The following is a 12,238-nucleotide window of genomic DNA, read 5'->3' on the forward strand; positions in this document are numbered from 1 at the left end:
CTACAATAGACCAGTCCACGGTTAGCACATGTCCCAAATGACCTCAAATATCCACAGATCTTCAAAACATGAAGAGGTCCCACTTTGTACATTTTGAAATAATCGCTCCTACAGCGATGGAGGTGCTACATAACTAGCCTTTGTTTCCCCTTTTCAAAGAAATGTTCCACCTGTGTATCATGGAGTGTACTGAATGTGAATGAATGATGATTACATAACTTTCATGAGCACGTATCCAGTATTTCATCTCCGTGTATTTCACAATGTGGTCTGCAATGACCTTTATCTGCTCTTGCTGCTCAGACTGCAGCTATGAACTAGCTTGTTCAACCCATTGACTATTGAATTCTTTCATCCCCATAGGCTCAATACACGATCCATCTGGTTCTTGTACGCAGTGGTCTAAAGGTCATCTATAGTCTGTGAAATAGCATTCACTCTCATACAAGAGGTCATTACCAAATGCCCCATTTCTTTTTTCTTTTCATTTTATGACAGCATAAAACGAAGTTTGTGTTGCATGCTTTATTGTCTTTTAACTTTTTACATGCAGAACTACATATATCAGAATTCTGTCAGTAATCATACATGCACACAAGTTACATACTTTGTATTATAGTAAAAGAATCTGGACAGACAGATTACAGAGTTACATACACACCAATAGCTTCCCTATTATTATCGTGTTATTACATGTATACACCATTATAAATGTCTACCATGCATGAATCATTGATCTTAAAGCTCCAGTCCTAAAAGTTAAATATTCAAAGCTAGAAACAACATTAAATATTTGAGGGATGAAAATTAAGGGATCAGATGGGGTTTGGTGGAAATCTAAGAATTAAATATCATCCGACTTTCAAATTGATTGACAATGGTAAAGCTATTACAAAAAAATTGGACACTTATCTTACTTGGAAGGAGAGTGAACCCCTGAAACCCCCCCCCCCCCCCCATGACACTCCTAGCCCTTACTAAACATGAAGATTTAATTAGGATAGACCATGAATACCAATATAAGCCTGAAAAAGCAGCTGAGACCTGGTATGGTATGGATGGATGTTTAAATGTGGATATGCATCGTCCTCACAAACAACTCTCCGTTAATTCTTTAAGAGAAAGGAGATTTTTAGTACACACATTTATAATCAATATCATCAAACTGATGAAAATGATCGTTAAATGATAATAAACGCCTAAAAAAAATACATATAAATGTACACAATTATACATAGCAAACTGTGACAGAGGCATGTTTATGCTACGTGGTGGATGACTAGCCTAAAGATGTCGTTCATAATCACGAGGGACCCATTTCTGTCAGCTAATGAAAAAGTCTGGAAGAAGCTATGTGGTGGATCATCATCCGTCTACAGCAGAAGAAAACAAGAAGATAACATGGTTTATATCTTATGAATTTCAATAGTAGTATCACGGAAAAACGATTTCAATTCTAAACAGGGAGTGACTTTGAAAAAGGCATCTGTATTGAAGTATTCACTTTTTTTCATTCCACATTCCGGTAAAAACCTTTCTGTGATGTACATGTATTTCAGAGACTTGAAAGAAAAATACAGCTTTCATTTGTAAAGAGACTTCACAAAATCATTCAATTTAACATGTACTCATTCTTTCATTAGTTGAATTTCTGATTACTTCAATCCGTTCATCTCTCCAATTTATATTTCACTTTGTTATGTTTGCTTACAAATAATACATGGTACATGTTTGAATTTAAGATGCTATTGACAAATTAAAGTTGATACTCTAAGCAAATAAATGTCCCTTAATTTGTTACCTACGGCAAGTATATGTTATTTTTAAGTTTTTCAATTACTTAGTATATCACAAAAAAATTCTGTCTACTCGAAATCCTCAATTGAAATGTCTAAAATATCCGCCTCTCTTTGCATAGAAAATCAGTCACGACGCTGGTCTACTATTTATGACCTCACGTCCGGGAGAGAGTATATTCACGTACCCGGATGTTCCATAGCAAACATGTGCAGAGTGATACGATTTTCTGCATATTTTTGTTTCAAAGGCTGAAAAGTCTAATAAATCATAATTCTATGTACAATTCTTTACCTTCCCCTAGTACTTCATAGTATTAATATCAATTCCCCTTTTAAAAATTATGACATATACATGCCAACGATGTGCTATTAATTGATATTTTCACCATGTAATTTTTGTTTTGGTGTTGAAATCGGCCCAGGCACGGAGTGAACAGTAGCTGTCTAGTGTCTACCCATGCACAGTTCATTACCATACACTACAGCGATCTCCCGATGGTTTCTTCTTCCTTTTTCCCATGTCTTTCGCCTTCCTTGGCCCTGAACATCCTTCATCTACCAATTCTGACACCGGTAGTCAGGAGCAGGTCTTTGTTAGTTGTTTTTCTTAGCTGGCAACGTCGCTTTCATTCTCTTGCAATTGCCGATAAACATATAACTAGCGCACGTACGTTCCATCACAAGCAAGCAGCGCCTAGAGCAGCGGCTTGGTCTTACCTCCCGATTCTGCTCGCTCCACGAACGTTCATGCAAGAGCCGCATCACTCGCCAAAATATTATAGAGGAAGCGCGCTTGCATGATCTCGTTCAAGTTTGATATTTTACAACATAAAATGTTTAACTGGTACTGTATCCTTTTTTGAGGCAGTCACACACATCTATGATAAGTACTATCATAGTTCTAGACCTATTCGTTTTACAAAACTGCTCATGTTCATCCGATGACAATATAATGCATCCGCCTATTCATAAGTGCACGATTTAACTTTAATTCCTAAGCAGTAAACTCGTCTTAAATCTCTACCAAATAGGTGAATATGAGGATATAAAAAGAAATCAGCGACTGGAAAATGTTGCTTCGTTATTCTTCATTCAAATGAAAACAGAAAATCCATCAAATATACTCCTTAACAACAACAAATCTAAGCTCTGACAGGATAGCATTTACGTAGTGATATCACTGCCATTCACTCTCACTGAGCCCATGACTCCCGTTCGTGACGTCACGGATAGAGGCCCGACTCTACGTGCACTTCCGGGTTTCAGACTTAGATATTTTGGCAGAGTTTACTCGAATCAATTCATTATTCTAAACTTGTTTTGTCGGGTGGACACCATTTGGTGTTATTATGGGGGTTAAAAGCTTTCTATTTATGTAATTATCTCAGTATTTGGGATTGTCTTAGAGTATCAACTTTAAAATATGGAAGCGATTCTTACCTTTAGCTGTCCAAGTACAGCGATAAGAAGCTTGTTGTCGATTGTAATTTGGCAATCTACTGTTGTTATATGATGAGCCACTGTTTTGAACGGCAAAGACTGCAAAAGATAAAGGTTATAAAAAGAGAAAGTCTTTAAAGTTTTATATTTATGGAATAACTTATTACAAGAACCTCTCTGTTTAACACTAAAAAGGCTTATAATGGGTTATTTTGGTGTGTTCCCTTGGAATCTTGGTCTTGAAATGACACAAATTCTGAAACGTAGTTTACAGGTAGAGTATCTAAAAAAGAAAATGCACATGAAGTTTCAAATCTATATCTCAAATGGTTTCTGAACAGGGGCAAAGTGACAATTCTGCATTGTGTGCATTACATATGGGGAATTGCTCACTCTAGCCGTGTACAGCGCTGCAATTTTTGACGCTGTGCAGTACCCTTTGATCAAAAGTATATAAATTTGGCATCAAAATCTGCGTAGGACTAGTATAGGTGATACAAAAAAAATTCCTTTTAACGTATCACATCGCCGTCTTTTAAGGGATAAGGAAATGAGTTTATAGGTTAGTTGGTACAGCCTGTTAAACCAGATATCAATGGGTTTGAAATGAGTCCGTTTGAATGACTGCACACTGCATTAATTGTGTGTCAATGTCCCCTCTTGTGTGGAACCATAGACACACTCGGCAGACAAAACACTCCATCCCTGAATAGGACATTCAATGGATCCCCACTCCCCAGTGTGTAGGATAATGCTGAATACTAACATGACCATGTAAATAAGAAGTAGAATAAAACATAACCTTGATCAGAGTAAAACAACCAAACATACAGGGTATGCACCATTCATCCTAGAAGTTCAAATCAGTTCATTTCAAAACAATCGTGCATTAATATGTGTGATTCTGGGTCGGCACTAAAAAAAAAGTCACCGATTTACGTTATGTAATCTTTTCAAAATTGTTCAGACTTCATGTATTATGCTGTCATAGCCTTCCATAAACCATACTACATGCACTGTCAATGGACGTGTATCTAGAATCTAGATGTACATGTAAATTAATAAAATGAATCTAACATCAATTAGCGAATGATTCTTTCTTCTTTGCTGATCTATGCTTGTAAGTTGATAGTACTAAAATAGTACATGATATTTTAAATCAGGAGTTATGAAGCCATTTTTAGAAAGATTCCTGATAGTGAAGATTCCTACTTACCACAAGTTTTGTACAAATTGCTTCTGGCCCTTGAAATTCTTGTCCTTCAAATGACAGCTTGCTCTCATTTGTCTGTAATAGAATCAAGTAAAACACAATATGTCAAAACATGAAGAGAGAGAGGGGGGGGGGGGGGGGGGGGAGTCGTCATGAAATGTTATCATCATGAAAATGTATTTCCATCCATACGTTACATTTCCATAAATTAAAGATTACTCAACTTTCATCACAGCTTGTTGCACATGCCAGGTTTGTCAAATTTAGCTGAAAAAGCAAAATATGAAGTGACAAAATAAAATCAATTGTTTGCATTGACATGTACATGATGACATAACTTGAACCTGACGGCTTGAAGTCAGTGTGGAGTTGCTTTGGCGGTGTGATTGAGGTATGTTAAGAAAAATTGAATGAATTTTGCAGGCTATTGTAAGGTAGATCTATATACCATTAACTTTGCCTACAAAAACTAACAATTGAAATTTTCTTTCCCAACTTCATGACAATACATTTTCTGTATATCAGAATCTTGTGGGGCCTTAGAAGGATATATATATATATATAGATATATTGTTACAGCACTATTCTCTGCAAGCAATGTATTCCATACAATATCAATCTTTTATCCATTCAGTTTACCCGGTAGATCTATTTATCCAAAATGAAGAACGAACCCATTTATGATTATTTACTTATGCATGAGACGTACCGATCCGACCGACCTTTCACATCAACATCCTAGTAAAAACATAACAGAATGGTAATAAGAAAAGAAAACATAAGTGTAAGTTTTAACCCGATTGTTTGAAACTTTGAACTAGCTAGTTGACACTCCAGCAAAGCATAGATAGAGAGTCAATGGTAATGCGTATTGACCTCTAGCGTTGCACTATGTGCTAAGAGGCAGCAATTGCTCACATGAATAGCCAATATACACAATACACACAAATATACACAATGAATACGATGTGGCTGATCGGCAAGTTAGAGACAGTAGACTCACGATTTGAATTTTTAAATTATTCTTTCTAACATCGGCAAGTTATAAAAAAATACGTTTTACTGCTAACAAGGTGTCATCAATTGTCACTAAAGTACCGATTTCGAGTGAAATCAGTTAAGTTTTGTACAGTGGTGGTTGAAATGTTGAGAACCAATAAATAAGAGCTTTTAATACACAGCCAGGATAGTAATGCAGCTATGTGTGGTAATACTATACCGGTACTTACGTACAAACCTCCTAACTGCGTTCTGTCAGTATCAAAAAGGTTGTAGTAATGTTTTACGAAGTGGCTTGCGACCTCCATGATAGAAAGTAGAAACTCAATACAAGTTCAATAATAATGTTTAAATATACTCTTTCACCAACGTCAGTTTCTCGATCAACAGCTTATAATTTCAAAAAGATTTTCGCATATTCGTACTAAGCACTTGGTACGTAGAATATCAATCGTACGCGCATGCGATCGCAAGGCCAAGGTACCTGTAGTTTTACCTGAAGATGGCGCTGTGCAAGCAACTGGCCCTAAACTGGCCTAGAGTACCTATATATAGATACTCTAAACTGGCCTAGAGTACCTCTAAACTGGCCGGGTATGATAACCAAGGGGATAACCAAAACCAAAAAAAGTCGAGACAGAACTAACTTTACCTCATCTTTATACTGAGAACTCGTTCTTTTAGTAAACAAGGTGAAACAAAGGGGAGGGGGTGCGGGTCATTGGAATATTATTAGTTAGGCCTACTGTTAACCTATGGCAGACGGCTTTGCTAAAAGCTTGCAGATTCCCTGGGATTTAGGGTGTTTTTTTTTTTTATTGGAAATGAATGTATAAAAAATGTTTTCTCTACATCCTAATTGCTTGTAGGCCCGCGGCAGTTGGCCTTCCTTTGTATTTATGGCGATCTTTTGGATAATTTGATCATTCATCAACCATTACCTGAAATTCAATTTTTGTTGCATTTTACACAGTTTTAAGGAAAGGCAAGGAAAATTATAAACATTTTTGAAATCCTTGTTTTTCACGTGAAGCTGGCCAAAATAAGGCATTTTTTTAAAAATACTTTTTTAGAGCACTCATTGATCTTTTCCACGTCCTTAAATTGTATGTAGGCTAAGCCAAATTTACATAATTTCAAGGATATGCTAGGCAACGGTGTCGATTTGTATCCGTGGTTGGGGGGGGGGGATGATAGGTGCCTAACTATTTTCGGCAATGGATCAAAGCAAGCAAGAGGAAAAAGCAGGCGCGAAATCCAGGATTTATTAGGGGGGGTCCAAATTTGAAATTATGCGAGCCAAATATTGGTACGTAATGGTGACACCGACAGTGGCAAAAACGTTTTTTTTTTTTTTTTTTTTTTTTTTTTGGGGGGGGGGGTGACGTTAGACAACAAAATATTCCCATCACCCCACTCTTACATGCAGGCTCCGCTGAATTTTTCTCGGTGGGGGTCCAGGGGGCGGATTCCCCGGAAGCTCAGGGGTTTTGGGCAATAAATTACGGTCAGATGAGCATATTTTGATACCTTATTTGTGACACTAGCAAGACACAAATTGGTGTTGGGTCAAGGGTGCGGAGCCCCCAGAATCTCAGAGGTTTTACACATTACATTATCGTCAGAAGAGCATATTTTCATATCTTATTTGTGACACTGGCAGGTCACGAATAGGCGTGCGGTCCAGGGGCGGAACCCCCGGAAGCTCAGGAGTTTTGGGCAATAAATTACGGTCAGATGAGCATATTTTGATACCTTATTTGTGACACTGGCCGGACACTTGGCGTAAGGTCCTGGGGGCCGAGACCACAGAAGCTCAGGTGTTTTAAGCATAAAATTACCGTCAGATGAGCATCCAACCGTCCGCCTTAAGGCCCTAGGTGGGGTCCAGGGGGCAGAGCCCCCGGAAGCTCAGGGGTTTTAAAGCATTTAATCACGGTTAGATGATCAACAAAAATTTGGGCCCCGGAAATTGGAAAATTACGTCGTCAGATATTTCGTTCAGGGGCTTGGGGGGAACACTTTTTGTTGCTTTCTTTTCAAGAGGCACTAGATCCATGTGTGTAATTTTAAGGGAACTCTTTGTTTACCCGATTTTGTTCTAGTGTCTACGAAAAATTGTTATTAAAAGATGCATGTGTTCATAATTTCTCTCGCAATTTAGGTTAATAATTTTGTTCAAAGTAAATAGAGGAAAAATGTATATCATTATCTTCATTTGCTATCTAAAGATTTTGCTCCTTTCGGAAAATAGCTCTTCAAATGTTTACATGTAGAGATATAAATAAACAAAGAAATGGATGAAAATCAATAAAACAAAATCAGAATCAGGGAACGAACTGAAAGTTTCGTCTCCTACATGCTGCCATAAGGACAAAACCGTCTCTCTCTTCAATGATACAATATTTTATTACTTTACTTGCATTATGAAAAAACGCATCATCAAACCCACATAGTCATAGCTTTAAAAATCACTTCAGATTGAACTGGCCAAAAGTCATGTGATATTCTTGTTTCATGTATGTATTATGAAAATGAGATAGAAAAATGTATATTGATGGTCATCTTGCGAGTAATAACCATTAACTACTCTCATCGGGCTCTCATTAATTTTTATCTTCATTTTCTTTTTTTTTAATAGTGAATTATTGGGGGGATGATTGTACAGGCCACCCCCCCCCATCTGAAATATTGGGGGGATATATCCCCCCATCCCCCCCCCCCCCCCCCCACCCGGGATCGACAACCATGATGCTAGGGATGATAACTTATAATCCCTGTTTATTTTGGTCATAAATTACGGCGCGTGGGGGCGCGTACGCGCGAGCTTTCGATTTTAGGCACCCGAGGTCATCGAGCTTCTGAGCCCACGTTCCGATCCCTTCCAAATCACGCGACGGGAGTCGGGTGCAATTTCCGTGAGACCCCGTCGCCGTGAAAACGTCAACGTGAGTGTAGTTTCACCACCTTCTTTAATGTTATTCTTTGTTTTTTTTATACTATTATTTCCTCTTGCTATCTTTTGTTTCTTTTTCTATCACCTTTTCTTATGTTATTCTTTGTTTAATCATTCTATCACTTTCTCTTTCTGTCTTTCCCTATGCTATTTCTTGTTCCTTCCTTCTATTCTCTTATTTTATTCTTTGTTTTTATCGTTCTATATCACTTCCTCTGTCTAACTTTCCTTATTTTATTCTTTCTTTCTTCCTTCTATCACCTTATGTTATTCTTTGTTTAATCATTCTATCACTTTCTCTTATGTTATTCTTTGTTTTTATCATTCCGCTTTCTGTCTTTCCTTATGCTATTCTTTGTTTCTTCCTTATATCACCTTCTCTTATGTTATTCTTTGTTTTTATCATTCCGCTTTCTGTCTTTCCTTATGTTAGTCTTTGTTTCTTCCTTCTATCACCTTCTCTAGTGTTATTCTTCGTTTTACCATTCTATCACTTTCTGTCTTTCCTTATGCTATTCTTTGTTTCTTCCTTATATCACCTTCTCTTATGTTATTATTTGTTTTTATCATTCTATCACTTCCGCTTTCTGTCTTTCCTTATGCTATTCTTTGTTTCTTCCTTATATCACCTTCTCTTATGTTATTATTTGTTTTTATCATTCTATCACTTCCGCTTTCTGTCTTTCCTTATGTTATTCTTTGTTTCTTCCTTCTATCACCTTCTCTTATCATATGAGATGTGGATGATCTTGACGGTAGACGATGGTGATGGTTATGATGGTGATATTAGGGACTTGTAGATTTGCACGAAGACGACGTGGATTGCTACGATCGACGTCCTTTTAATGCACTGCCTTGAATGGACGTCACACGTATCAGTCCACGTAAATCTAAAAGTCCCTAATGACGACTATGATGATGATACTTATCATTATTATGATGATGGTTATTACGATAGTAATGATAGTGATTATGATGATAATGATGGTGGTGATTACGATGTTGATTATGATAATGATCTTGATGATGACAAAAATTATGATGATAATAATGATGTTGACGAACATAATTATGAGGAGGGCTATTAATAATTATTATTATTATTATTATCTATCTTAAATTTTATATCTTGTATTGAATACTTTGATGACGAAATTACCCGATAAAAGTGTTATTTGTTCCTCACATGCTTTGCTCGGTCGCAAATGTTTCGAAATAATTATGTTGCTTTCAGGGACCGAAATGCCCGAATATCGTCATACTCGTGCAGTGAGGGGAAGAACAACCTTATATATATTCGGCAGCAAGATGCCGTAATTTTCCATTCTTATATCTATAATGAATTTCACTCTAATTTCATTCCATTAAAAATTAAAATTAAAAAAATCACGACGAGGCGTTTCTCCGATCAACATGCAATATAAGGAAAGGCTGACATAATGTTGGCAAAAACGTTGTCACAATGCAATGCCTCTCCCCTCCCCTCCCATAGAGAAGCGCTAACCCTAACCCATCCACAGCCAAGATATCCTTGATAAAAGAATGTTTCTTTTCGTTTTCTTTCCAACGTTCTACCATTCTTTGTAAGTTTGTGTTTTATGAGTAAGTTTTCTTCCATTTTCTCTTTTCGCTTAACCCATGCCCTGCTGAACAAGGTGGTTTTTTGTATTGAGTCCAGGATAATAACAAAAACTAGTTAAGTGGCGATGAGTCTGTCGAATAATAAAACATGGAAAGTGTAACTCACTTCCCCTTTGTCGCCATACGAATATAGAGCCTATAGGGATATATTCTATGCTATTGAGATCAATCAAAAATTCTGTCATTCAAAAAGCGATAACGCAGGGAACATTCACCTATTTGTGTAGCACCATTATCTAGCAACCATTAGCAACTTGAAAAAAGAAATCAATTACAGAAAAAGGCTGCAAAAGGGGCTCTGTTGAAGATGCATTTCATGAAATCTTGTGGACCTAAATACAAAAGTCATCCAAAGCATTTTCTTCGAAATGTTCCGGCCTCTTTGAAGCAATCTTCCACGATCCTATTGAATATCGATTGCTTCATCTTTTGGTAGAGAATAGTTCCTTAGTGTTTCACTTACCTTTCAATTTGGCTTCATATAAATGAATATGTATAACAAAGCGCACGCTGTGCATTTAGTCTTTGGTCAAGTTGCTTCCGTTGCCGGGGTAAGTCCATCGATATAATAGTCATTATAATGTCAATTTGCCTGACAAACATTCGTAGCCAGCGGAGGCTTTTCGTTCACAGGGGTTGATGAGATATGTTCGTCTATTTCTTTCATTGCTTATCGTCTTGCTATTCAGATTGTGCTGTATAGGATTCGTTCGTTTGTGAAGTGAATTCAATCAATATATACTTTCGTGAAATTACAGTGAGTCTTGAAAACGTTATTTTCTCGATGCATGCCTACGTCCCTGTTCAGGACAATATATAGTGCTTGTTCGGTAAAAATCTGGTCAGCGCTACCTAGTACGAGAGTTCCTCTACAAAAGTTTCACATTTGACGTAATATTCTCAGAATTAGCTTCTGAAGAAGAAATCCGAGTTTTCCTTGCCATAATGGAGATACCAGACAACTTCTCTCTTACCGATAGAGCATGCCAAACCTCTTACAATTTGTCGGACTGTAATACTCAATACAGACACGAACCGAAAATCAGTGCGACATTCCTCCTTTTATTGCTGGTGTCTACTTTGACTGTCTTCACAAATGCACTTATCCTGGCAGCCTTCCGCTTTGAAAAGAAACTACGGACTTACATCAATTGCTATATCTTGAACATCGCCATCGCGGACTTTCTTGTAGGACTGATCGTCATGCCACTCCGCTCGACGATTTTTCTCTACGACTCATGGGCCTTCGGTCGGATACCAAGCATTTTGTTTATAGGATTTCAGAACTCTGTACTGAGCGTATCTGTTTGTGGTGTAGTCGTCATTTGCATCGATCGTTACATTGCCACCTTTTATCCCATCAAACATTTCCAGAAAAAGAGTATCCGCAAGGCTACCACTATAAATATTGGTACGTGGATCATATCATTTGGCGTGTGGATGATGATATCTTCTGTTTGGGACTTTATTGAGCCTCAAAACCTAAAAATAGCATCCGGCTTTTGGAGAGCGAACTACACTTTGAATGATGGTGTTGTCATACTGGTGTCCGTACTCAGATTACCCTTACCATTTATCATTATAGCCGGCTTTTACGTTCGTATTTACTTCCGGGTCAGAAATATCGGTCGGAAACACGTCTCTGCTGGTCTAAAGAAATTGCCGTTCCGTAGACATTGTGGACGTCCTGTTTGTCAAAGTCAGGATGTGGCTTCAAGAGATGAAGTGACTTCAGGTAGCGCCAAAGAAGAAAGTGTTTTGTTCGATCAGCTAAAAGAAAGCATTACCGTACCAAGCATTTCCTTCAAAATAATAAGTCATGATGAACAAAATAGAAAAGAAAGAGGCAGTGTGAAGTCAGATCGTGATCGTCCAGATGGCCATAATCCGCCATTACCAAACAGGATGACCCGAAACTACCGCGGTAGACAAGGTGGTTCTTCAAAGGAGAGTCAAAAAGCACTGCGGACCTTGACTTTCATCATTCTCGCCTTTGTACTCACATGGTTACCCAACATTGTGAACCTTATAAATTTTATCAGTTCTGCTGACAACTTCATCAATCTTAATGATGACTACCGTGAGATAACTCGCTGGATATCATACAGTAACAGCTTGATTAATCCGATGGCATATGCCATGGCCCAACCTCTCATTCGGCAGACCATCCTGAAGATACTTCGGTGCCGG

The 12,238-nt window shown here is 37.7% G+C and overlaps 1 protein-coding gene across 1 annotated transcript; it reads right to left on the reverse strand.

Annotated features, from left to right (window-relative positions):
- Nucleotides 1-251: 251 nt before the first annotated feature.
- On the reverse strand, nucleotides 252-5,915 carry LOC593021 (nuclear transport factor 2). The gene is made up of 4 exons (XM_030975915.1): nucleotides 5,682-5,915; nucleotides 4,456-4,527; nucleotides 3,240-3,338; nucleotides 252-1,373 (listed from the first exon to the last, which is right to left on the reverse strand). The coding sequence occupies exons 1-4, from the start codon at nucleotides 5,757-5,759 to the stop codon at nucleotides 1,260-1,262; spliced, it is 363 nt and encodes a 120-aa protein (XP_030831775.1). The 5' UTR covers nucleotides 5,760-5,915; the 3' UTR covers nucleotides 252-1,259.
- Between the last annotated feature and the right edge of the window lie 6,323 nt (nucleotides 5,916-12,238).

Source organism: Strongylocentrotus purpuratus, unplaced genomic scaffold, assembly GCF_000002235.5.
Source record: "Strongylocentrotus purpuratus isolate Spur 01 unplaced genomic scaffold, Spur_5.0 spur5_scaffold_8, whole genome shotgun sequence".
Lineage (NCBI taxonomy): Eukaryota > Metazoa > Echinodermata > Echinoidea > Camarodonta > Strongylocentrotidae > Strongylocentrotus > Strongylocentrotus purpuratus.